Below are 27104 nucleotides of genomic sequence, written 5' to 3'. Positions count from 1 at the left end.
GAGTACTTGTGGCACCTTGGAGACTAACCAATTTATTTGAGCATAAGCTTTCGTGAGCTACAGCTCACTTCATCGGATGCATAAAGTTCACTCAAATAAATTGGTTAGTCTCTAAGGTGCCACAAGTACTCCTTTTCTTTTTGCGAATACTGACTAACACTGCTGTTACTCTGAAACCTGTCATTAAACTAGGTAGACTCCAGAAGACGAAGCCTAAAATAAGGAGCCTAAAAGCCTTGACAGCATCTCTATGGCACATAGCCCAGTTTCAGTTGGAGTGTTAGAGATTTCAGTTTTTCCTACAGCTGAGAATGTGTTAGCAACAATGATCAAACACTGTTGCTAGCACAGTTTCAGTGGTAGTGAGGTTATGGCAGTAAGTGCAACAGCAAAGCAAGAAACTTAGAACTTTGTTGCTGAGTGGAACAATACAGTGGGAATTAACTTTATCAAACATTACTCAGGTTGTCAAAACAGAGTTCAAAGTACAGTTCAGAGTCAACCAACTGTTATCTTAATAAGACTTTTTCTCCTGACCTTTGAAGTCAAAAGATAGTGTATCCTTATTAATACTGGGAGCAAGCAGTTTTTATGCTGTTAACAGGGCATGCCCTGAATATGAAGAATCAAACACACACCCTGAAATCACTTAATGACTCTTCCACCCAGCAGTAAACCTGGAATTATATTTGTAGCTTCCAGAATCCCATATAAGAATATGTTTAGCCCACTACTGTTTAAGAAGACACTTACAGCTCCTGAGAGTAATAGGCTTGATCTCCTGACAGCTATTCTATCTTAATTGCTTCAGGTAACAATATATAGGTGAGATTTTTAAATATATTTCTTGACGCTCTGATTTTTTTTTTTTTTTACATCCTGCGGTCAGGTAATTTATTTCCATACAGACAACAAAAAAGATTCCCCCAGGAGTAGAGTTAAAGCAACCTTCTGCATCCACATGGATCCTCATTTCAGGATCAAGGTATAAGTACCCTGAAGTAGGAGAGATGGGAAAGAAGGCAGAGAGCAGATTAGTCAGTTGAGAGTATGCATTAACTTAATCTGTCCCTGGTCTTTTCTCAGGGAGAGGTGAGGGTGCTCCCTACTTCTCTGAGGGCAAACAGACCCCAAGACTCACTTAGTTGCTCCTAGCTTCCCATCCTTCTTCAGCTCCCCCTCCCTTGGGACCCTTGCCCCAGGAACTGTGCCCCCTCAGCTGCTCCTCCCACACTCACTGACCCCTCCCTCAGGGCATAGCCCTATGCCCACACCTCTCCCTTCCCCTGGAAACTGGCTCCCTTTCCCATCACACTGGCACCCCCAGGCTCCAATACCTCCCACCACTGGGGACCCTCTGCTTCTCCCCCCCCCCGCCCCACCAACCATTGGGGCTCCTGTGCTCCCTTGTGACCCACCACAAGCACAGGTTACCCTATGCTTCCCCCACCCACTAGAGGGTACCCTATGTTCCCCCCTCTCACCCTGAATCCTTGCCTGCCCCTCCCCCAGAGGCCCTAACACAGCAGAGGAAACTAACCATGAGAGACATAGTCAGAGAACCCCGGCCCCTGGAGGAGAGGAACCTGCCTGTGCAGTGCTGCAAGTAAGAACTCTGCCTGGGGCATGCGCCACGAGAAGACCTCTGGTACAAAACTGGAGGGGGGTAGGTGCCCCCCTGCCCTCTCTAAATGGCACCCTGGCCAAGGCTCACAGCGGCTTCCCCACTGCTGTTTGTGTCAGCCCCATGCCTCTGCAGGGTGTGCATAGCAATGGAGGCAAGGGGTGTGCACTGAAACTGCCTCCCAGTGGGGAGTGCAGGCAACCGGCTGCACAGAGGTGGGAGACCACCCTGTTGCCCACCCCCTGGGACACAGACTTGGCAGTGAGGCTGCATCTGACCTGCCTATCCCAGTAACACCCCGGGGCCTGCCCCTCCACAGCAGGTGCACCGCGATAGCAAGCAAGAGGGACAAAGTCTTGCACGCACGCCCAGCCCTGCCTCCTCCTCAGACAGTGATTTACATCTCTCCCAGCTGCCCGAACCGACATGCCCACTCAGAATGGCTACCAGGGAGAGGCGCAAGACTCCTCTCGTGGCTTATCTTTGCTTCCCCATCAGAATCTATTATTTTGCAAGGAAACAAACAAACAAAAAAATATCTTTGGGGGACATGAATTCTGTGCGTGCGCAGTGGTGCAGAATTCCCACAGGAATAGCACTAGGCATTCTTCCAATAATTTCCTATCTTTGCTACCACCAATTCCTCTCCACTAGAGATAGCAGCAACGAAAGTCCTAGTGTAAGTAGAGTACCCAGCAGTCGTAAGTGATTTAAATATCATCCATCTAACATTGCTCAATACAGGTCTAAAAAAAAGGGAAAATATCATGACAGCCTGTCTACACTAGTGCTACCATCATTGATAACAATACCAGATTTATATATTTGCAAAAAACAAACAAAAAAAACTTAGTGTAAACAAGGCCTAAGAATGGAGCAACTGCCGAAGAGGTCTCTGTTACTCACCAGATAAATTTCACTATTGGTTAGTAATTATATTTCTCAAGCCCTCTGTCAGTTCATTTACATTTAGAACATACAATACTTTCCAGTTAAAACTCCAGAGATGTGCCTTCAGCTGTACAGACTAGAAAGACTAGCTAGTTTCCATAGCCTAAGAGAAACCATCATTTCTAAAAAAAAATCATATGATATAATTGTTTTGCCATTTTGGGTGGAGAGAAAGCATGACAACATCAGGAAGAAAGGCCACAGTGAGTGCTTGGCAGACCCACCTACTACACAGCTGGCTAGATTATAAAGGTGGTGCTACAAATCTCTGTGCAGCATTTCCTCTTATACCACTTCCTATTCTTCTCTGGCCTCTTCTAATCCTCCCAATCCCTACACTCCATAGTTCCTTATATGCTCCTCCGATTCTTCTCCCTCATCCCAGTGCCCTCATTGTCCCACCTGTTCCCTCCCATCACAGCTCCTCTAGCCCACACATAACCCCCAAATGCATCTGATGATCCCTAGCCCCTGGAACTACCTCTAATCCTACTGGCCCCCATAGTTACCCTAATGTTCCTACAATCCCCCATTGTCCGAACTCTTTCACTGCCTTTAATCCCTTCAACTCCTATTCCTCAGCCCCAGTCCTTCTGCTCACCACAACCTCCACTCAGCTAACATCCTCTGTATCCCCAGTGTCACCACAACTTCCCCGTTTCCCTCACTAACCCCAATCATCACATGACTCCCCCCCCATCCCCATACAACTCCCATCCCCACTCCTGTGCACTCAGCTAGCTCCCAATGCCCCAAGCACCACTTTGTTACATAAACCTCTTCAGCCTTCCTCCATTCCTATTTCTCTCAGCCTATCCTGATCCTCCCACTGCCTGCACATCTCTCGAGCTCATCTCCCCCACTGCAGCACCCTCAACACTGATCTCCATCTGGTTACTTCAGACCCCCCCCATCAGTCACTCCCTCCCCACCCCTCCCTCATCCCACCCCCACATCCGTCCCTGCCTTCCCACCGCACCCCTCCCGCACCCTCCTCACCCGTCCCTGCCTTCCCACCCACCCCGGATCAGTCACTCCCTCCCCAGCTACCCCCTCATCCCGCCCCTCCAATCAGTCACTCCGTCCCCCCTCATCCCACCCCCACATCCATCCCTGCCTTCCCATCCCACCCCTCCCCCCGATCAGTCACTCCCTCCCCCCTCATCCTACCCCCACATCCGTCCCTGCCTTCCCACCCCACCCCTCCCCCCGATCAGTCACTCCCTCCCCCCTCAACCTACCCCCACATCCGTCCCTGCCTTCCCACCCCACCCCTCCCTCACCCCCCTGCCTTGCCACCCCCCCGCTCAGTCACTCCCTCCCCACCTACCCCCTCATCCCGCCCCCCCAGTCACTCCATCCCCCCTCATCCCGCCCCCACACCCATCCCTACCTTCCCACCCCACCCCTGCCCCCCGATCTCCCTCCCCACCTACCCCCTCATCCCGCCCCCCCAGTCACTCCATCCCCCCTCATCCCGCCCCCACACCCGTCCCTGCCTTCCCACCCCACCCCTCCCCCCCCGATCTCCCTCCCCACCTACCCCCTCATCCCGCCCCTCCCCGCCCTCACCTCCTCGCTCTCGCTGCGGGCCCCGGCCGCCGGCCCCGAGGCGCGGCTCTCCAGCACCTCGCAGAACTGCTCCAGGCTGACGGCCTCCTCGCCGCGGCCCAGCCGCTCCTCCAGCCAGCGCACCAGGGTGCTGTGGCGGCGGGACACCAGCGACTCGGGCAGGGCGGCCTCCCGCAGCCGGGCCGTGGCCTCCCGCAGCCGGGCCTGCTCCAGCAGCACCGTGGCCGGCGGCAGCGGAGGGTGCGGGCCCAGCCCAGCCCAGGAGGCAGCCCCGGGCTGCTCGGCTGCCGCCGTCCCTTCCATCTCCTCCTCGGCCGCCTCCTCCCCCATCTCGCTGCTGTGGCTCGCCACGTTCCCCATGGACCAGGAGCGCTGTTGCCGGCGGCGCCCTCAGGCCTCGCGCAGCCGCCGCCTCCGACCGACCCGGCTTAGTCAGCAACCTCCCCCGGCCGCCCGACACCTGTCAATCCCGGAGGGAGGGGAGTCACACAGCCGCCAAGCGACAGTCGGCGTCGTAAAGCCACCACCCCGTCGGCGTTTTTACCAAATTACCGTAAAGCGAGGGGCGTCCTCGGGGTGAAGGCGGCGCCGTTGCCACGCTGCCGTAATTTGACGAGTGCGGTCGTCGTGACATAACCAGCGACAACGCGCTGCCGTAAAGCGACACAAGCGTCGTAAAAGCTAAGGCAAAAAGTACTGGCCCGCGGGCAAAATGGCGGCTGAACGCACCCTTGAAGAAACGGGGTGAGGCCAGCTGCCATTCCCGCCATTTTGATTACGGGCGGCTACAGCCCTTTTAAGGCAGGCTGCGATGGGGCTAGGGGGGCTCGTGGTTCCCGCGTTGGGCGTGGCTGCGGCTGCCGCCTGGCTGCTAGCTCTCGGGCTCGATCCCAGCTCCTGGCCGCTCCCTTTCTTCTCCGGGCGGGGCCGGCTGCTGAGCCCCGCCGAGCTCGCGCGTTACACGGGCGCGCAGGGCGGCCCCGGCCTCTACCTGGCGGTGCTGGGGCAGGTGTTCGACGTGCGCCGGGGGCACAAGCACTACGGGCCGGGGGGGGCCTACAGTGTCTTCGCAGGTATCCCCTGTCGGCGCGGGATCCCGGGGAGAGCACCCCATGCCACTGGGTTTTGTCCCCGTCGTCCCGTCCCCCCCCCCCGCGTCCCCCGTGGGGCAGGGCCAGAGCCCCGCTGCTCCTGCTGGCGGCAGGGTTGGAGCCAGCTCACCCCCCGCAGTCCCGTGTGGATCCCGTAGCCGGGGGCAGGTAGGTTGTTGGCCTCTTTGGCTGAAACGGGGGGCAAGGGGCGCGCTGTGGATTACAGAGCGGATCCTTAGCTAGTCTCGGGGGGGGTCCGTCTGCGCACCCACGAGCCGAAGCCTATCCCAGCTGGATGCTCATCATGCCTGTCCTACAGGGAAAGATGCCTCCAGGGCTTTTGTGACGGGAGATTTCACCCCCACCGGCCTTGTGGATGATGTTTCTGGGTTATCTCCATCAGAAATGTTGACGATACAAAACTGGCTCTCTTTCTACGGCAAGAACTACGTTTGTGTTGGTACGTGATCTGTAGCATAGCAGAGTAAAGTAATATAGCAGCATACCTGGCTTAATCCTCAGAAGCCTTGTTTGGTTTATATAATCAACGCTTAATACTGTAGCAGATGAGCAGGGACACACTTGCATCCATACAGTAATGGGCCGGCCAATTGTCTCGCTTCTCTAGCTGTGTTGTTATTCCAAGGAAAGCATTCTTTTAGTATTGCAAAGTTACAGTTTGGGCTACCACATGCAAAGCAACAAAAAATTCCTTTTGAAGCAGGTAGGACGGTAATGTGGTCCATATCAGTAGTGAATACAGAGAGCTAAAAGCTGCACCAAACTCTTTTAATTCCTGAATTGTAACATGCCACTGAAAGTAGAAGAGAGTGATGTACCAAAAGTCTGTTTGTAGTTTAGAAGAATATACCAAATTTGCTGATTATTCCTCCTAAGAAGCTTGTAACAGGTGGGGGAGAGAGTTGAAGGAAAATGGGTATGTTTGAGTCCCAGTCTTATAAACATGCATCTGAATAATCCTGTTGAGTTCAGTGAGACTGTTTGCTCACAGCAAACATATTTTATCTCAGACCTGTTTACACTTAGCCAGGAATACATGATGGAACTCAACCGTGACTCTTGTATTTGTGACTAAAGGAATTAGGCAAGAGGATTGACCTTTTCATTTAGATAAACTAGAGCTTCCCTGAGCTGTTGGCTGAAAATGTAGACTGACTTCTGTAACCTTACCTTCACACACAACAATTGTAAACCTGGTTTTTATTTCTGATCAATTAATCTTTTTTCACACTGGACATAGTGACTAATGTTCTCAAAGTATCTGAAATTTCCTGTGTTCCAGAAATTTGTCCCATTGACACCAGGATCCACTATGTGTACATCCATCTTACTCTGTACATTAGCCAAGTAATTGGGTTTGGGGAGCATTGCAACAAGAGGGGAATTAAATGAGGAGTGTAAATTTTATTTTCTACTGCTACACAAATGTGATAAAATTGCAACCATAAGAATAGTCTGACAGAAATCTATTTGGCATTTCAGGAGCAGTATTGTGAGAAAACACTGTATAATGTGGGAAGCAGTGTTGTCTAGTGGTTAGATAAGAGGACTGATTGTTAAGACTCTTGGATTCTATTGCTGATCTTCAGTGTGTGATTTAACATCTGTGCCAGTTTCTCCATCTGTAAAATAGGCTTAATTCATCATCTCCATCATGTCTATATGTTAATGTTTGTAAAATGTTTTGAGATTCCTGCTCAGAAGGGACTAAGTTGTGGACACTTAATTATGTTATTTCTAAAACAATATATGTGGGATTTCCCAAAGCAGCACTTACATAATACAGTATGCTGGTTTTGATAGGGTTCCTAGAGCTTTTTGAGGCATTTTTAAAAAAAATGCTACGGTCTTAGTGGCTCTTTTTGTTCCCTCAAAAGGCAAACTGGTAGGAAGATTCTATGGTGAAAATGGGGCCCCCACAAAAGCTCTGGAACAGGCCAAGGCTGTCATCGAAGAAGTGCTGAAGTTCAATGGACAAAACGATGAGAAGAAGCAGTTCCCTCCCTGTAACTCTGAATGGAGCTCAACCAGTGGCAGCAGATTCTGGTGTTCCAAACAAAGGTAAACATTGCCTTCCTGCTGGTGTGGTCGGACTCTGCAGCGCCAAGCACTTTCACATCTCTGATCTGAGATCTTATCCATGCTGGTCTAAGTACCATAGACAGTTTTGGCACAGATCCAGCGGAAATCATTTTTGGTGTAGTTTGGCCAGGCAGCAAAGATGATTGTTTTGTATAAGTGTGTGGCCTTGGGTAAGCCACTTAACCTCTTATCCCCATCCGACAGATGAGATAGCTAAGTAAACTATAGCAGAGGGAGAACTCTGCTATAGCTAAGAACTCCTTTCTGTTTGCAGGTTGATGCTAAGTGCTCTAAAACCTGCAAGGGGTTACTTGGATCCTCCCTACATTCTCCCCTCCCCTGTTCCTTGAGGTGGGGGGTCTGAGCCCCTTTCCCTGCTCCCTTCATGTGAGTTGAGACCAGCGGGTCCCTGTGCCTCTTGGGGAAATGGGCTGAGCTTCTTTCCTTGAAACTTGAAATAGCTTAACTCGTCCATTCCTAATTCTAAGAAGTTTTTGAGTTTTGCTGAACTCCCATTCTGGATGGGCTGAGATAACACAGAATTAAGGGTGCCCAATTGTAGCAAAGCTTTTTTGTCAGTGAATTATATCTAACACGCAGGAGTGTTGCAAGTATTGCTCAGCAAGGCCCTCGTACAGCACTGTGGAAGTCGGAGCCTTCTAAGTACTTGCTCACTCTGGCAAGCCTCAGCTTAGTAGAATGGGTAGGAATTCTGTATTAGCATTAACATAGCCTGGGAAGTGGTATCTTCAGAAACCATAAACTTAGAAAGTACAGAAGCTAACCTTAAGATTCTACTGTGTAGTATGTAAAATGCTGTTTATACTAACTACTATTCTGTTGGGGCTTTTTACCTAAAGATAGCAGTCTAAGTAGGCGAGTTGATACCTGTGCGTGTGCAGCAATTCCGACAACTGAAACCAGTTGCAAGGATCTGATGGAAGCATTAGTACAAAATGAAGGTTGCAGTTTCCCAGCAGTTCTGCCCATGTAGTGAATGTTGGAGACAGTATCTGTCTGATAAAATTCATTTGAAGTTTGGCAGATGTAACCAGCATGAACTGCATTCTAATAAAAATCAGCAGAGAAACAAACACTGCCACAGATACCAGAGCCCAAGGGCAAGACACATTTTTCTCTATTTACAGAAATGTACACATGGCCCTTAAGCACTTGATTTTTAAATTAAAAAAAACAACAAAAAAAAACAATTCTTAGTTGGTGACAGTACTCTACTATGGCCCTGATCCAACAGCACATTTAAGTACGTGCTTAACTTTAAGCATATGAGAACATAAGAATGGCCATACTAGGTCAGACCAAAGGTCCATCTAGCCCAGTATCCTGTCTTCTGACAATGGCCAATGCCAGGTGCCTGAGATGGAATGAATAGAATGGGTAATCATCAAGTGATCCATCTCCTGTCACCCATTTCCAGCTTCTGGCAAACAGAGGTTAGGGACAGCATCCCTGCCCATCCTGGCTCATAGCTATTGATGGACCTATCCTCCATGAATTTATCTAGTTCTTTTTTGAACCCTGTTATAGTCTTGGCCTACGCAACATCCTCTGGCAAGTAGTTTCACAGATTGACTGTGTGTTGTGTGAAAAACTACTTAGTTTTGTTTTAAACCTGCTGCCTGTTAATTTCATTGGGTGACCCCTAGTTTTTGTGTTATGAGAGAGTAAATAACACTTTTTCTTTTAAATTTACTTTCTCCACACCAGTCATGCTTTTATAGACCTCTATCCTATTCCCCCCCTTAGTCGTCGTCTTTTCCACACTGAAAAGTCCCAGTCTTATTAATCTGTCCTCATATGGAAGCCATTCCATACCCCTAATCATTTTTGTTGCCCCTTTTCTGAACCTTTTCCAATTCCAATCTACCTTTTTTTTTGAGATGTGGTGACCACATCTGCATGCAATATTCAAGATGTGGGCGTACCATGGATTTATATAGCAGCAATATGATATTTTCTGTCTTATTATCTATCCCTTTCTTAATGGTTCCCAACATTCTGTCTGCTTTTTTGATTGCACATTGAGTGGATGATTTCAGAGAACTATCCACAATAACTCCAAGATCTTTCTTGAGTGGTAACAGCTAATTTAGACCATCATTTTATATGTATAGTTGGGATTATGTTTTCCAATGTGCATTCCTTTGCATTTATCAACATTGAATGTCATCTGCCATTTTGTTGCCCATTCACCCAGTTTTGTGAGATCCTTCTGTAACTCTTCACAGTCTACTTGGGACTTAACTATCTTGAGTAGTTTTGTATCATCTGCAGATTTTACCCCCTCACTATTTACCCCTTTTTCCAGATCACTTATGAATATATTGAATAAGACTGGTCCCAGTACAGACCCATAGGGGACACCACTATTTACCTCTCTCCATTCTGAAAACTGGACCATTTCTTCCTACTCTTTGTTTCCTATCTCTTAACCAGTTACCAGTTCATGAGAGGACCTTCCCTCTTATCCCATGACAGCTTACTTTGCTTAACAGCCTTTGTTGAAGGACCTCGTCAAAGGCTTTCTGAAAATCTAAGTACACTGGATCCCCCTTGTCCAGATGCTTGTTGACCCCCTCAAAGAATTCTAGTAGATTGATGAGGCATGATTTCCCTTTACAAAAACTGTTATCTCCTCCCCAACAAATTATGTTCATCTACGTGTCTGACAATTTTGTTCTTTACTTTTGTTCTTTACAGTTTGCCCAGTACTGAAGTGAGGCTTACCGGCCTGTAATTGGGGATCATCTCTGGAGCCCTTTTAAAAAATTGGCATCACATTAGCTAGCATCCAGTCATTCGGTACAGAAGCTGATTTAAATGATAGGTTACAAATAAGGCTACAAGTTTGTCACGGAGATCACGGGTTCTGTACCTTTCCGTGACTTCTGCAGCGGGCGGCGTACCTGGCTCAGGGGAAGCTCAGGCAGCCCCTGTGCCAGGCGCGCTAGCCGCTGCTGGGGCAGTCTCGTGCCCCCAGCGCCCACCCCCTCAGCCAGCAGCGGAGTTTAGGTGTGGGAGGAGGCAGGGGGTTGGAGCACAGGACAGGGTGAGGTGGGCTCTTGGTGGTGCTTACCTGGGGGCAAGGGGGAGCTCCTCAGAAGCAGCGACATCCCCCTCGCTCAGCTGTGAGCTGCCTCTGCCCAAAGCGCTGGCTTCGCAGCTCCCACTGGCCAGGAACCAGAACCAATGGGAATTGCTGGGGTGGTGCCTGCAGGTAGAGGCAGCACACAGAGCTGCTTGGCCATGCCTCTGCCTAGCAGTTGAGCGTGGGGGATGTCACCCCTTCTGGAGAGCCCCTCAGGTAAGCACCGCCTAGAGCCCACCTCACCTGGTCCCATGCCCCAACCCTCTGCCCCTCCCACACCCAAACTCTGTTGCTGCTGCAGTGGGGAGGCATGGAGCTAGGTAGGGAGCCTGCTGGGCCTGCCATCCTTGCCCTAGCACTAGTGGGGGGGACCCTGGCTATGCGCTGCTGCCCATCGTCCCCCAGCACCCGCTGGGCCCCTGGGAAGCTATTCCTGCCCCCAATTTTTATTCATTGGTATTTTTAGTAAAAGTCATAGATAAGTCACGGGCCAGGAATTTTTGTTTACTGCCCGTGATCTGTCTGTGACTTTTACTAAAAATACCTGGTTTCAGAGTAACAGCCGTGTTAGTCTGTATTCGCAAAAAGAAAAGGAGTACTTGTGGCACCTTAGAGATTAACCAATTTATTTGAGCATGCTTTAGTTTAGAACATAGCTTTAGTTACAAACTAGTTAGTAGTTCTGCAATTTCACATTTGGGTTCCTTCAGAACTCTTGGGTGAATACCATCTCGTCCTGGTGACTTATTAGTGTTTAGTTCATCAATTTGTTCCAAAACTCCTCTGACACTTCAGTCTGGGACAGTTCCTCAGATTTGTCACCAAAAAGAATGGCTCAGGTTTAGGAATCTTCCTCACAGCCTCATCTGTGAAGACGGATGCGAAGAATTGATTTATTTTCTCCACAATGGCCTTATTGTCCTTGAGTGCTCCTTTAGCATCTTGATGGTCCAGTGGCCCTACTGGTTGTTTAGCAGGTTTCCTGCTTCTGCTGTATTTTTTTTAAAAAAACCCTGCTATTACTTTTTGAGTCTTTGGCTAGCTGTTCTTCAAATTCTTTTTTGGCCTTCCTAATTATATTTTTACACTTCATTTGCCAGAGTTTATGCTCCTTTCTATTTTCCTCACTAGGATTTAATTTCCACTTTTTAAAGGATGCCTTTTTGCCTCACTGCTTCTTTTACTCTGATGTTTAGCCACGGTGGCACTTTTTTGGTTCTCTTACTATGTTTTTTAATTTGGGGTATTTATTGAAGTTGAGCCTCTACTATGGTGTCTTTAAAAAGTTTCCATTCAACCTGTAGGGATTTCACTTTTGGCACTTTACCTTTTAATTTCTGTTTCACTAACTTCCTCATTTTTGTGTAGTCCCCCTTTCTGAAAATAAATGCTAGTGTTGAGTTGCTGTGGTGTTTTCCCTGCCACAAGGATGTTAAATTTAATTATATTATAGTCCAGCTATATTCACCTCTTGGATCAGATCCTGTGCTCCACTAAAGACTTAATCAAGAATTGCCTCTCTTGTGGGCTCCAGGACTAGCTGCTCCAAGAAGCAGTCATTTAAGGTGTCAAGAAACTTTATCTGCATCCTGTCCTGAGATGACATGTATGCAGGCAATATGGGATAGTTGATTTTTTTTTTTTTAAATTTATAGCCTCTCTCATCTCCCTGAGCATTTCACAGTCACTATCACCATCCTGGTCAGGTGGTCAGTAATATAGCTCTACTGCTATATTCTTATTATTAGAGCATGGAATTACTATCCATAGAGATTCTGTGGTACAGTTCGGTTCATTTAAGATTACTTCATGTGATTCTACGCTTTCTTTCACATATAGTGCCACTCCCCCACCAGCACAACCTGTTCTGTCCTCCTGATGTATTTTGTACCTTGGTATTACTGTGTCCCATGGATTATCCTCATTCCACCAAGTTTCTGTGATGCCTATTAGATCAATATCCTCATTTAATAGGAGGTACTCTAGTTCACCCATCTTGGTATTTAGACTTCTACCATTTGTATATATGCACTTTAAAAACTTGTCACTTTTTAGCTGTCTGCCATTACATGATGATATTGAACGGGGTTCTCTTTAATTTGACTATTTCTCATCAGATCCTACCCATATTTTATCATCTTCCATCCTCTCCTCCTTCCTAGGACACAAAGAATCTCCATTCTAGAACCTCCCCTAAGGGATGTCTCTGTCTGAACCATGTGCCTGCTCCACACCTCTTGGCTTTCTCCCAGCCCTTAGTTTAAAAACTGTTTTACAAGCTTTTTAATTAAGTGCCAGCAATCTGGTTCCCTTTTGGTTTAGGTAGAGCCTATTCTTCTTGTATCAGCTCTCCCTTTCCCAACATTTCCCTCAGTTCCTATTAAATCTAAACCCTTCCTCCCTATACCATCGTGTCTTATCCATGCATGGAGTAGTTTGAGACTTCAGTAGAATAGGTTGTATGCTTAAAAGTTAAGCTAGGAGAAGTTGCAAGCACTTCAGAAAATAGGATTAGCATTCAAAATCATCTCGACAAACTGGAGAAATGTCTGAATTAAATAGGATGAAATTCAGTAAGGACAAATGCAAAGTACTCCACATAATTATCAATTGCACAAATACAAAATGGGAAATGACTGCCTAGGAAAGAGTATTGTAGAAAAGAGTCTGGTGGTTACAGTAGATTAAACTAAATATAAATCAACAATGTAACAGGGTTGGGGGGAAAAAAAACTATAATTCTGGGATGTATTAGCAGCAGTGTCTTTAGCAAGACATAAGAAGTAATTCTTCTGCTTTACTCCACACTGATAAGGCCTCAACTGGAGTACTAAGTCCAGTTCAGAAAAAATGGACAAATTGGAGAAAGTTCTATGGAGAGCCACAAAAATGATTAGAGGTCTATATGAGGAAATATTGAAAAGAAGGGGTTTGTTTAGCCTGGAGGAGAGAAGACTGAGGAGGACATAAGTCTTCAAGTATGTAAAAGTTTTTATCAAGAGGAGGGTACTTGTCCTGTCCTCAGTAGTCAAGGAAAACAAGAAGTAATAGGCTTAAATTGCAGCAAGGGAGATTTAACGTAGACATTAGGGAAAACTTCCTAACTGTAAGGGTAGTTAAGAACTAGAACATATTACCTAGGGATGTTATGTAATCTCAGTCACACTGGAGATTTTTAAGAACATGTTATCTAGATCATCCTGGATGAGTGTTTGTTTGTCTAATACTTCAGGCCTGTCTACACTAAAAATTAAGTCAACTTAAGTTGATATACAGCTACCACAGTAATTAAAACCATGGCTTGTGCACACTGTGCTGCTTCTGTCAGCTGTGTGCATCCCCACCAGGAGTGCTTCCACTGACTGAAGTGGGGCATTGTGGGGCACTGACAGCCGGAGCCCTACCTGGGGACTGACAGCTAACAAGCAATGGAAGTAACACAGGGAATACGTGGACCCTGTTGCCCTAATTCCATTGGCCTAAGTCATAGAACTCTTTCAGAAGTGGAGTCATGTTGATGTTCTGGGTGACTTACAGTAGCAGGAGCACCATTGTAGTGTAGACAGTTAGGTAGATGTAAGCTGCCTTATGTTGACCTAGCTCTGGAGTGTAGAGTAGGCTTCAGTCCCATATTAGTGCTGGGGCCTGAACTAGATGACCTATTGAGGTTCTTTCCCCATCCTACATTTCTAGGATTCTCTATATTCCAGTGTGCTGTTGAATTGAGGCCCATAGCATTTTCCTGTGGGTAATGTTTAGACACAATACTGATGGTGTACAGTGCATTCAGCTCCTGGTTAAAAAAACACAGCTGTTAAGGAACTATGCATCTTGCAGTACCAGGCCTGAGAAGAGGCAATAGTATATTAAGTTGACCTTTTCTTTAGTAACTTCAGCACTAGTCCTACAGGAGTCCATGGTATACATAATAAAAGGCATTGTTTTATTGCAAGAGAGTTTATCCACAAGAATATGAAAGGTGGGGAGGGGTGTCTGCTGTTTATGATATGATAGAAGTATATAAAATCTTAAGTGGTGCGGCAAAAATGAATAAGGAAAAGTTATGTACTCGTTCCCATAATATAACTAGGGGCCACCAAATGAAATTAATGGGTAGCAGGTTTAAAACAACTAAAGAAGTTCTGCACTCAACCTGTGGAATGTCTTGCAGGAGGAGATTGTGACGGCTAGGACTATAATGGGTTTAAAAGAGAACTGGATAAATTCATGGAGGTTAAGTCCATTAATGGCTATTAGCCAGGATAGGTAAGGAATGGTATCCCTAGCCTCTGTTTGTCAGAGGGTGGAGATGGATGGCAGGAGAGAGATCACTAGATCATTACTTGTTAAGTTCACTCCCTCTGGGGCACCTGGCATTGGCCACTGTCAGGAGACAGGATACTGGGCTGGATGGACCTTTGGTCTGACCCAGTATGGCTATTCTTGTGGTGTTTGGGGGGATTTTAAGAAATGGAGAAATAAAGGATGAATGTTAGTCATTTGCTCTTCGCTGGGTGAGAGTACCCAGAGTGAAACTTACTTTACAGGGCCCAGCCAACAACTTGTTGCTCAGTAGGTCCAACAAAAGTTACCAGAAAGCTTGTGGATGCTGGATAATAAGGTTGCTGGCTTCTAGAAACGCTTAGCCCAGGTTTCACTGTATGTGTAATTGCCCCCCACCCCTCCTTCAGAAGGGTCTCCCACTCAACTGAGGGTGGGAAATATAGGTTGATTTAAACTGTTAACTTGTATTTGATCATACTCTTCTGTCCCTAGTGGGGGAGTGAACAGAGACTGGATTGGAGTCCCCAGGAAGCTGTACAAGCCTGGTTCCAGGGACAGTCAGTGTGTGTGTGTAAGAACTACTGGACCTCCCTCTGGACAATTGGATTCTGAGCACAGTGACAGAGGTGACTTGGACAATCCTAACTTGCAAGAATACAAGGGATGCTATACACTAGCTGAGTGGTGTGTGTTAAAAGATTAAGGGAATAGCCAGGTTGGACTGGATATGCATTTATTGTCCTAAAATGAAACAGTTGATTAGGTACAATAAAAAAAATGCATGTTTTGAGCTTCACAGTGGATTCTCTAGTATCTAAGACTGGGGATACTTAAACAGGAATCAGTTTGTATAAATTATACTTGTATATATAAACACCATGCAAAAATGCCAGTATAAGCAATGGAAATGAGAGGGGGAGTATGGTAAGGAAAATGTTAAAGCAGAAAATCATCTTTGCTGATAGCTGTTTCTGTAGCTTGTTGGTGGTGCATTGGTACTTTTGTCAAGGAAATTTTTCTTCTGCAATCAAGAAGTAGACATATGTATGGAAGGGTGCTGGTGGGTATACTAGCTCATGTGGGGAGAGTTCTGAGCTAGCACACCACAACACTGCAGACCCATTGTCACTGACAAGCAGACAAACCAGCCCACCTCTTCTGTCCCATCACAACGTGGCTGCTCTTACAGAGTTGTGCTAATGCTCACCAATCTTCACGTACCACCACCAACTTGCTGAGAAATGACTTAGCACTGTAAAGGCTTCAGTTACTTCTGTAGTCATGCTATTAAACATCTACTAGCCTGTATGATTTAAACTATCCAAAAGCTACACTTGTCAAATGAACCCAGGACACTAGGTGATGTGTTATCAGTGTTTCTTCCATTAGTGTTTCCACCATTCTTTGGGTATAGGAAACATTAAGGTATACCCAGACCTTCTCTATCCTCTCCCTCCAAATGCTTCTTATGACTTGCTATTTCCATAATACTTACAAGCCATGAGTCACCTGTTCTAACTGAGCCATGAAAGTGATCCACAGGCAGGTAACTGATTTTACTACTATAATCCATCTTTCCTCCTCCTCCTCCTCCCTTACTCTCATTTACTACCTCTACATGGTGCATTGTCTCTAATTAGATTGTAAAGTCTTTAGGGCAAAAATCAGGTCTTTGAAAAAACCCAACCCATGTAGTGTTCTAATTTGCAAAATCCAATAGTGTTGTGTGTTGCCTAAATACTAATGCAAATTACTGTTATTCTGTGCAGGGCTACTCTGTACAAATTAGTGCATTAAACTGTTTTACAAAAGAAGAAAACTTCCTGTCTCCCTTGCCCAGTTCTTTCCCCTCCACCACAAAATAGTTAACTAGTGCAAGTCACTCCTGCCTGAGCAGAAGACAGCAAAGCAGTATTCAAAAACTCACTTAAGGAACATGCTATGTACCCCCCAAGATTTAGAGCTAGCACACCAGGTTCACTATAGGCTGGCTTTTTTAAATGGTGTACAGCAACAAATATGGTTGTGGTTTATAAATTTATTAAAGGTTGTTTTTCTAGGTGTGTTGCCTCTAAGTTTTATGGTACTTCTGTCTCCTAGACTTGAAGCTTCCAATAAGCTTCTTGCCCCCAACCAAAGCTTCTATGGGGAAACTGAAGTTACTACACCTTCAGTCTGCTGGACTGGAAACAAGTAGCTGAAACTACCTTGTTTATCTGTTACAGGGGCAAAACTCTTAGGATATGGCTCTGAAACATCTTATGATGTGCCCAAATTAGACTTCAGTATAACAAGCTTTGCAAAATCTTCACTAAACTGCAAATGACAATAGACAGTCATGGTCCTTGTAGTGATGAGTACTATGATGCAGACTCCCTGAAAATGGCAGTCTACCATTGGAAAAAAAGATTGCCATTGTCCCCTTGAAGCAGGATAATCCTCTTTACTTGGCCTAGGACAGTAACGCAAAATGAAAACAAAATGCTTCAAAAGGAATTTCCACATTTTGCATTTTCTGCCATTTGTGATACAAGATTTCTGGTGCACATTTCAAACAAAGGACACTTCAGATATTGGGGGGCTGAAGGTAACTTTAGATTGTAATGTCCAGATAAGGGTAATTCATTTTCTCCCATGACCCACAGAATGTGAACTGTATATAGTGGACAACTGAAATACAGACAGGCTATCCAAAACATTACATACTGTAACAGTGAGTTACTTACATTGCTTGCCTTTTTCATGGTAGCTGTACCGAGGTGTCTAATGGCACACTGTTCTGAGATTTTCATTTCAGTCTCAAGGAAATGTTTTGCAGAAGATAAGCAGCTCAAGCTGATGGGGTGAAATAAACCTGCAAGCCTCTCCCTGGGTTGACTGATAGCAGCAGGTCCCAATGGAGACTAGGTTATTAACCCAGTGCAGTATAATTGCATGCTAGGAAGCCTATGGCATTTCATTATATCATTGCCCCCCCAAAAAAGGGGGGGAGGGGAGTTGGTTTGCAGCAGAAAGCCACTTCTTACACCCCAGTAGAACTGTGTTAATCTTTGCCCCAGCCCCAGGGGCAACTAACAAGAAACAGGACTGGAGATAGTGTGAAAGCAGGCTTCCAAAAAGGTACAGCTAGAGGACAGATCTGTTCAACAAAATGAACAAGGCAGACAGTAAATCCCTAATGCTGAACACCTGACTAAACCTTGAAACCTACACATTACTGTAGGAGTCCTCAGCTGTACAGCCCTTCCTGCTTTTAGAGAGCAGAAATAATCAGAGATTCCTTAAGAGCCTTAGTATTATATCCTAGTGACAACTGAGGACAGGAGTGAGATTAATAACCAGTTAATTAAGTGCCACAAAAGAACAGGAATTGTATAAAGAAAGGAAGCAGTAAGATCCTTTCAAGTACTTGTGCAATAGTTCTTCAGGGGAAAACTGTGGCCTAAGGCTGAGTTGATCAAACAAAAAACCCACAGATTTTAACTAGAGACAGACAGACATTTCATCTGAGTGTAGGTTGGAGGCTGCTGAGTGCACTATGAAATCCATAATAGCTAGCTTAGAAATTGCATCATGAATCAGACATCTGGTTTTCAACCAGACTTCTTGGTCTAAAAGGGACCCTCCCCCAGCCTGGTGAAAGTGAGCACAGGTGGGGGAGAGTGAGCAACAGAGGGAGGGGATGGAGTGAGTGGGGTAGGGCAAAGGTGTCAGTCAGAAAGTTGGCAACCCTAATGATACATACCAAAAATCAGATATCCATTCAAGAGAGTGTTCATATTGGAGGTGAAAGGAGTGATACTATACTCTTGGGAACTAATGCTCAGCTACTGTAAAGTGACAGAACACCAACAGTGAGCAAGAATTCACTAGATGAAGGTGGTTAGTAGTCATTGAATATCCTCCACTCTCGGGGGTGGGGAGAGGAAGAGGGAGGTATTAAGAATAGCACTTTCACTTCAGTTATGCACATACTATTTACAACAAGGAGGGTTTAGTATTTGCAGTGTTCTACCCACCTGAATTATCTAGCCTGATGCTTGGACTACAGCAAACAAAGTTAGCTTAACAGGTTACTTCCATGGAGGCTGTTGCATTCTACAGCTGAGGGCTTGGTTAACATTCCAGGAAGGATAATGGGAATTCATCAGGATGATAAAGCAAGGAGCACTTAGATACACTCTATATTATATTATTCTGCAGGGTAGCATATAGTTCAGGGAATTACTTCCATAATCAGATGGATCAATGGTAACAAGGTATAGTTCTTCAATGAAGTTCATAACATCTCAATTAGTGATTTTTAGCAAATATTTATTGTTAAAACATATGCATCACAAATAATCCTAGCAAAATGCTTTTGGCTGGTTTTACAGGTACTCCGGAGCTTCCCTTTTTGAAGTAAAGCTGCACAGATTAGACGACACTTAAAAGTGGCATCTGCCAAGTGTAACAGGACTTTGCACTCATGGTTTTGCTTATTTCCTTTCAATTAACTTCCAACTCTACTACATTTAATGCATCTGAAGTTAAAAATTGGTTTGGGAGGTTGATTGAAGGTCCAGACCTGGGCAGTACAGGAAATCAGAACTACACAGGAATGACTGCAGCCAAGCCTATTGAAAGGGGTTTGATGAGTGCATAATTTGGTATCAGTTAGGAGTACAGCAGAGTAAGTCTGCCAAAATAATGCTAGTTAAGCAATTATACAAGAATTTTACAATACATGATGTCTGGAATAATCACTATTTGGTTAAGATAATCATTTACAAAACAGAAGGTAAGTGGAAATATAATTAAATCTTTCTCCCAGGGTTTACTGGTAATAAACATTTTCCTTCTTGCTTGGAAACTGACTTAGGGTATAAGACTTCTCTTACTACACTTTGTCATTACTGATGCAATAGAGGATGTATTTTTGTATCCAGGTTTATAGCCCTGGATGTATTTTATCTAGTTATCCTCAGTTTACTACAAGGATTCATTAGAGTAGGAATATTGCAAAGATACATTTTTAGAATGGACTGAACAGAAAATGCCATTGTTCTAAGACTTTATTTCAGAAACAGCAAAAAGTTTCACATTATAGTTTGACCACCAGTAAACTTCGAATGATTTTACTTTTACACCTCAGTAAGACACGCAACAGTAAATTTGTTGCAATATCCAGGTCTGCAGCAAATTGTTAAGAGGGGAAATTCATCAAAATATAAACTACACTTGGTCTACAAAAAACTCCCCATGTTCATTTGTTATACTGCGGATCTTATATATGCTACGTGACAAGGAAGTTGTAGAAGCCACTGGTCTCCATACAGGAAGTCTTTAAGGCATCTGTAAACTTGTAGCAAGTTAATTAGTAATGCTTTGTTAGTACCTTTAACACCAGTAATTACAAAACACATTCTCATTTACTAGAGTGAAACAGGTTATTCCCCACCCCCCAGACTTTTACTTCGATTGCTAATTTTAAATTAGAATGAGTTTTGTGCGTGGATGAGGGGCTGGATTGACTATGCTGGAGACTGAATTCCTCTTCACTACAGAACAGGCACCACAAATTTTCCCCATTCAGCCATAAGTGCCTGAAACTCTAACCTAACAAAAAATTGCATGTAGGGCCAAGAAGGGAGTTCAATCTCATGCTCACCAAACCCTTGACATCTGCAAGCAGACTGGATTTAACATTTTCTAAGTTGTGAGTATCCAAAAACAGCAGGGGTGGCAGGGTGTTTTTGGTCACAGTCATAAATATACCACATAAAGGAAGAAGTGCATTATTTGTTTGCCAAGTTAGAAATGTACTGACTACCACCAGAGATCTTCAGGAGCTTTAACTTGATTTGTGCCCTTTCAGAGTATTACTACCAACCCTAACACGAAGAGCTGTGAGGAAAAAAATGCACACCAGGTAGATCGGGTTCACAGGAATTGAAGCTGAGGTGTGGTAAACACCCCCTTAAAAAAAAAGATTGTAAACAGGGTTTTACTTATGAGGTAAAAGATGGGGGGGATACTAGGTAGTTTGGGCTGGCTTTTGCTCAACTGTTTTTGTGGGGCGTTAATCTGACAGAGAACAATGTTTATAAATTTGTTTAATAATTTCTAAGCTAGTTGCCAAGAAAACTCACAGCAAAGGCACTTTAAATTTGTCAAATTTCCGTTGAGAATGTAGTTACTTTGAATTTGCTCTCAGATGCATATTTCAGGTTGTACATGTAAGGGCTATTAATACTCATACCTACCTTTAAATTCCAATGAGGAATAGAGGACAGTTTCAGAACGAATGCTGGTGTAATTTAAAAGTGCTAGGTAGGATTTATCAGTGGATTTAGGATTGTTGCATTTTTAAAGCCACCATTAATTTCTATTCCACCCCTTGAAAGTGAGTTTGCAACACAGTAGCATAGGCTAGTATAAGAAACTGAACCTGCTCTGGATCTACTCTAAAGACTGCCAAGCACTTCTCAGAGGCCTTCCCAAAGTGAAGTAAAACTGGAAGTCAAATCTGCCTTAGTGGATTAAAAAAAAAGACTGTTGATAATGGTACAGGGCCAAAACTCAATTCTACAAGTCAAATATTCTAATCCTTGAGACTAATTGCTGTAAAGCACTAGACAGATCAAGTCTTGTCAGCTTTCTAACAAAGTCCATTTATGAATCACTATGCAAATGACTCTGGAATAACCACTCCTATCCTCTAGTGCTGCATCTTTCCTCCTCTGGACAGGTTTTAAGTGGGAAAGACAGCAAGCAAACGTGAAAAGTTACACTTCATCACTGGATGTGGTTAGTCAACCAGTTAAACTAACAAGACAATCATTTCTTTTATCCATTTGCAATTTTACCACAGTAAATGGGAATTTAACTTATGCAAACCCATGATGGACTGACTGACATTTTAAAACATGATCAGAAGTGATACATGATTATTCTTAGATTGTCCAGGATTTCTTTTGATAGTTTAAACTATCATGTTTTGTAATTAAGTGCTTTTGGAGACTCATTCATGCCATCCCTCTCAAGTGTCTCAGAACAAGTCTGCTGCAAGTTGATATTCAAAAAGTTAGTTATGCTGAAGGTACATGCTCTTTACATTAGAGAAGAATACCACCTTCTAAGAAAGTGCTAGTACTTGTCATTTCTTGAAAGAACAGGGCTACTGACATTACAACCAACATGATTTGCACTGATAGAGAATGAAAATTAAGTTGGTCCATTATTTCACTCTAGTGTTACTAAGTTCAGGGTTCCAGTTTTTGCCCCATATGTTGGAAGACTGATCAGTGAACTAAGATTCCATCTAAAATGTACTAGATGGGTGTCAGGTCTTTGTTTTAATGCACAAGCCCGGATTTTGCCTAGCAAAGCAAATATCCTATAAATAACAAATATAAAAAGTAGCACTCTGGTTTATCAGCTCATTTTACATATATAGGCAATAGGTACTGGACATGTCACTAGTCCAGAAGACAGGGAAACTGAAGTTATGAATATCTGCACCCCTATTGCACACACTGTATCACGTAAAAGTAGTGGTTAATGAACACTGAAAAAATATATACACAACTGATTTGTTTGTGGAGCAGAGATGGGAATGCTGCATTTAGTCTGATCTACATTTATCTCCCAGGGCTTAAAAAAAACTAACAAGGCAAGACATTTTAATTAAGTACAAATTAAACTGACTGACATCTTTGCCTATCATACAACAGTCAGTTCACCAGAGTAAGTAAGTGCTTACTAGCAGCTAAGTGATTTATGGGCTACTTTGGGGGCAGAGGAGGATGGGGGGGGACCTGTGTCATTGTTTCATAGGTTCAACCTATTTAAGAGGGGACCGTAGCCAGGCCAGAAAAAACCCACTGCAGTTAAAGTGTGCCAAGGTCAGGCTGTTTCACAGTGCAGTCAGAACTCCCTGCAACCCCAACCGCCTACCATTTGATAGTGAACCTCCAAATACTGCCAGTAACTGACCATTCTGCTGGATTTGGAGTCCTGTTCTGACAGTCTAGAAGTGCAGAAGCACCACGCTTTGTATCAGTGGAGTGGCTGGTTCCCTCGTGCCCTGATTAACCACAGTCTTTAGAGCCAAGAAAAAATGCTACTAGTAACCAGCGTCTCTTGTAGGATTCACAACGCAGCCCCAGCACTATTCCTCTGCTGGAAGTACAGCGACCCAATCTGTTCTCCTTTAGTGTGTCTTCAATTAGTGTAAGCTTAGATCTGTTCTTGGAGCACTTAAATTACACAAGAATTGTTTTGAAGCCAGAAAGACCACTGATGCAAATAGTACAACAAAAAAGTGGACTTAATCAGTTCTAGCAGCCATGAAGAAGGTCTGCCAATTAAAAGGATCCTGCATTTCCTCTTGAACATGCTGGCGCTAATGAGACATTTACTAAGGAGGTATCAATATGCGGAACTGCAATTCTGAGTCCTTTATAATCAGAGATATTGTAAAGCTCTCTCTTGTAAGGCCACGATTCTTCAGCTATGCCCCTTTAAACCCTGTTTAAAGATTTAACTCAAAATGGGTCACGGCTGTCACAGCACAGTCTAGTTTTATAAAAAGAGCCTTCTATGGAGAAAGGGAACACCTATCTTTGAAGACAATGCAAAAAGTTACTATTTACCCCTGAAGCTTAGTGCCATTTCTTAATAGCCTAAAATGGCAAGACTTTAGAGTCACTCAATGCAATACATCAGGGCAAGCACAGACCTGTGTTATTTTGATCAGCACTGGACAGCAGGCTGATGCAATTTTAATGTCCATGCCTGTGGCAACTAGGAGGGTCTAACTCAATTCAGGTTTATCACAATTTTAGCTGATCCGCTCCAATTCATTTACCAGTGAAGTCTATCACAGCCCAACACATTTATAGTCATACAAAATCATTTACACTGGAATATATCATAACATGGTCCTTAATTAGTTCAGTCTATTGCCAAAGGAAGGCATGTATAGGCCCCCCCTTTCCTGTGTACAGGGCTTGCTAGCAGAGCTGCTGTCTGAAGAGCACTGACCGAGAATCCCCCTAATCCCACAACATACTAGGAGACTCCTCCCAGAGTCAAGACATCAAAGCAGATGTTGCAAACTCTAACAGGCTTGTTTAAGTCAAATTTTATGATGGGAATCTCCTTTGTTGAGCATCTATGGCAGAGCAGACGTCCACAGTGCCGGCTGCGGGGGAAGGGAGAAAAGCATGAGAGAGTTAGTTGTTTATAATCTCAACATCAAACAATGAAGACCATGTTGTATGCTCAGATACCCTGGTGAGAGTGAAGAGTCAATATTTTAGTGTTTGAGAGGTTACAAAAAGAAGAGTCATCCTTCATAGTAAGTGGCAGTTCTTTTATTAAAAAAAGCAACCCCAGTGTCTGGTGGCAGAAAACTGCTTCCACTATAGTTATTTACCAACCACGGGTGGATTTTGGAGCCATCCTCCTGCTAAAAACACTTATTACATGAGCAGAGTTAATAGCTCCAGGTCTTCCCATACCAATACTGTTCTAGAATCCAATTGCATCTTCTGTATGAAACACGAACTAGAATCAGTTCTATCTTAGAGAAACATTCCAGCCTAATCGGAGGAGAGTGAATACTAAGTGAGTGAGGAAGTCCTCCCATTTTTGGAGTCTGTTCCTAATTCCTGAGATCACGGATATTGATCCTTAAACACTGGAAACCGTTCTGCTAGTCCCACCGAGAGAGCTACAGCTGTTAACACCAACTTTTCATCTCCCCATCTAGGTGACGTTTGTCCCTCACATGCATCTTGGCTGTATGACTGATCAGTCCCTACTGAAAGGCCTAATAGCAGCCAACCTATGCAAGCCTGGATTACGATTGGGTTTCTACTACAGCTTCCCTGATGAGCATGGACATAGAAGCTCTCACTTTGAACCCAATGAAAAATATTAGCCAAGAGCAGCCTACATCAGCTTTGCAGATTAGTTCAGAAAAAGCATCTATGGCCACATAGGTCAAAGAAACCGTGGTAGACTCCTGCTAGAAACACCTGCATTTCAAGCACTTTTCACACAGTCGAAAAGTTACAAACATCTTGAGAAAGGAGGTTGTAACTGAAATGTTTGTAGCTCTTGAAAGAACCATAAACGTTTTGTTCACAGTTTAGAAGAAAAATGCTGCTTTCCCTTTGTTCTTTAGAGTTTACATTGAACACAGTACTGTACTGTATTTGCTTTCCCCCCTCCCCACTCGTCTCTGCTGCTGCCTGATTGTATACTTCCGGTTCCAAATGCGGTGTGTGGTTGATGGGAAAGTTCGTAACTGAGGTTCTACAAAAATGTGTACGGGACCACAATCCAATAAACTGTCAGACTGCTTTCAGAGTCCCTATGGTTTTCCTTCTTTGGTACAGCTTGTGAGCCCTGCTGTAACTGACAGCAGGTTCCCAAGGCAGTGTGGGTGAGGTAATATCTTTTATTGGCCCAACCTCTGTTGGTGAGGGACAAGAAGTTGTTCCAGTAAAAGATATTCCTCACCTACCTGGTCTCATATCCTGGGACCACCATGGCTACAACTACACATCTTACAGCAGATTTCCCTCTCCAACAAACACAGCAAGTGGCTTCTTGCCCCAATGAAAAAGGAGTTCCCTTGACAGGCAACCTCCTTCCTTACATGCAACTCCAGGCAGCTTACTGCCCAGCAGCTAGTCATTCAGATGGTAACCTGCACCTGAGAGCTGTTTCAGCCAGGCCACGGGGCTCTGAAAAAGCCCTCTTCTACCTAGCAATTGAAGTAGGAGATGGAAGAGGGCTTTAATTCAGAGGGATCAAGTACTCATTTATCCACATGTATTTTATAGCACTACAGAAGATTATGCTTCTTCCAAGATTGCTTAAACCAAGCCAGTTATATTCTGAAAATTAGCTGGGTTTTTTTTTTTGGTTTTTGTGGCTTCTCTTTTTTTTTGGGGGGGGGGGGGAGCGGAGCAGCGCTACTTCTGTAGTAATATGTTTAATACATTTAGTTACCAATGATGCTTCCTTGTTGTGACTCCAAACTTGGCAGTGCATTCATAGCAGTTGGAGCCATCACACCAGGGAGGTTCTTTTGACAGCATATCTGTAAGGAAGGCAAGATAAATCCTTAAAGTACCTGTATGTCCCTTGAAACAAGTCTCTCCCCCTTCATAGCTCAAACATTTTTATGACTACATTTAGAATGGTCACCTTGCCCCTGCTTTCAGAGCTTAGATCGCTGCCATCACAGACTCAAACAGCTGAACAATTGCCCACCAACCTTAATGAAACTGTATTTAGCATATTTGGTGCCAAAGTTCAGAATGTTTAGTAGAATTTTCTGAAGTAAATGGAAGCTGGACCCTCCTGAAAATGTTTGCAACTAGAGTGCAACATTAAATGAGAACCAGAAAGACAGTTCTCATTGTCCAAGACATGTGCAAAGAGCATGCTGCAAGTGGTCAAGGGGTATATTTAACAAATGTTCCATTTTGAAAACCAATGTGATGTTAGTAGATAAAATATCCCCCTTTTAAGAAAGGGAAGGTAAAGAGTTATGGCCACAGTTTAAGCCCAAGTGCCTGAAGTGAAGCACAGATCCACTGAAGAGGTTGAGCAAAGATATGAGCACTTGCAACTCTCAGTGAAATCTGTATGAGCCCAGGTCCCCTCAAAGTCAGACCACTAATTTAGGGTCTCAACTTTAAGCAGGTCTCACTGATAAAAAAAGGCCTAGGCTTTTGTTATGCCTTGAGTGCCAAATGTACTTACCCAAGAGTCTAAAGAGAAGCTGTTTTGTAGCAACTTGGTAGTTGAAGATATTGACTCCTTGGTTATTGTTAACCCCAAGACGAGCCCCAGCTCTCACAATAGCACGGCACAAGTTCGCATTTCCCTTCATATAGGCCAACAGAAGCACTGAAAAGCAGAGGCAGACATTTTCCCACACTTACAGATGCAACATGTGGAGATACTTGTGTAACAGACAGTATGGACACATGGAATATTCAAGGACTACTGTGTCAACTTAAGAATACAATCACTAGCCCATATAACACTTAACTCAATGGGGGAGATACAGGGTTTCCTACAGGAACTGAAGTTACTAGGGAATAAATTAGTGCAAATCCCTAGACAGGTAACAACTCTGGAGAAAAAAAGTCTCAATCCTTGGGGGAAAATTGGAGAGACTAGTTTTACCTGGTTCAAGAGGCCCGGCAAGCAAAGAACAAATGTATGACATAGAGAGGTCACATACACTGCATCCAAGAACTGATATGGAACTATGACCAAGAGAGACAAACCTTGCACTACTTTAATCCTATCAGAATCCCTAGGAAGAAGACAGGTAACTGGCTGATAAGCTAGGCCTGCT

At 44.4% G+C, this 27104-nt stretch overlaps 3 protein-coding genes across 5 annotated transcripts in view; 1 reads left to right on the top strand and 2 right to left on the bottom strand.

Annotated features, from left to right (window-relative positions):
• ZZEF1 (zinc finger ZZ-type and EF-hand domain containing 1) overlaps positions 1-4948 on the bottom strand; it is an 80655-nt gene extending 75707 nt beyond the window's left edge. Inside the window, exon 1 of the mRNA XM_084651145.1 lies at positions 4148-4948. Within this exon, the coding sequence (XP_084507271.1) occupies positions 4148-4507 (360 nt within the window). The 5' untranslated portion in view covers positions 4508-4948. The remainder of the gene's footprint in view (positions 1-4147) is intronic.
• A 6-nt stretch (positions 4949-4954) lies between these two features.
• Positions 4955-25096, top strand: CYB5D2 (cytochrome b5 domain containing 2). 2 transcript variants are annotated; one of them, XM_084651149.1, is made up of 5 exons: positions 4955-5220; positions 5558-5698; positions 7137-7320; positions 15227-15360; positions 24492-25096. In XM_084651149.1, the coding sequence occupies exons 1-5, from the start codon at positions 4959-4961 to the stop codon at positions 24530-24532; spliced, it is 762 nt and encodes a 253-aa protein (XP_084507275.1). In that variant the 5' UTR covers positions 4955-4958; the 3' UTR covers positions 24533-25096. The 2 variants fall into 2 exon arrangements, with proteins under 2 accessions (XP_084507275.1, XP_084507274.1); XM_084651148.1 differs by lacking the exon at positions 24492-25096 and having other exon boundaries at positions 15227-16553.
• The window catches only part of ANKFY1 (ankyrin repeat and FYVE domain containing 1), a 56695-nt gene continuing 48622 nt past the window's right edge, over positions 19032-27104 (bottom strand). For both annotated transcript variants that reach the window (XM_084651146.1, XM_084651147.1), the window contains exons 23-25: positions 26501-26647; positions 25742-25832; positions 19032-23921 (exon numbers count right to left, since the gene is read on the bottom strand). In XM_084651146.1, the coding sequence (XP_084507272.1) occupies positions 23789-23921; positions 25742-25832; positions 26501-26647 (371 nt within the window). In that variant the 3' untranslated portion in view covers positions 19032-23788. The remainder of the gene's footprint in view (positions 23922-25741; positions 25833-26500; positions 26648-27104) is intronic.

The sequence above is a fragment of the Lepidochelys olivacea genome, assembly GCF_965140295.1.
Source record: "Lepidochelys olivacea isolate rLepOli2 genome assembly, chromosome: 17".
In the NCBI taxonomy this organism is placed as follows: Eukaryota; Metazoa; Chordata; order Testudines; family Cheloniidae; genus Lepidochelys; species Lepidochelys olivacea.
Note: the sequence above shows the minus strand (reverse complement) of the source record. Positions and strands in the feature narration are given on the sequence as shown.

Bases quoted from the DNA above. Each gene is read 5' to 3' on its own strand.
- CYB5D2 (XM_084651148.1), top strand. From the start codon at position 4,959: ATGGGGCTAGGGGGGCTCGTGGTTCCCGCGTTGGGCGTGGCTGCGGCT. The intron at 5,221-5,557 runs GTATCCCCTGTC...CCTGTCCTACAG, and splicing joins GGCCTACAGTGTCTTCGCAG to GGAAAGATGCCTCCAGGGCT. The intron at 7,321-15,226 runs GTAAACATTGCC...TTCTGTCCCTAG, and splicing joins TTCTGGTGTTCCAAACAAAG to TGGGGGAGTGAACAGAGACT.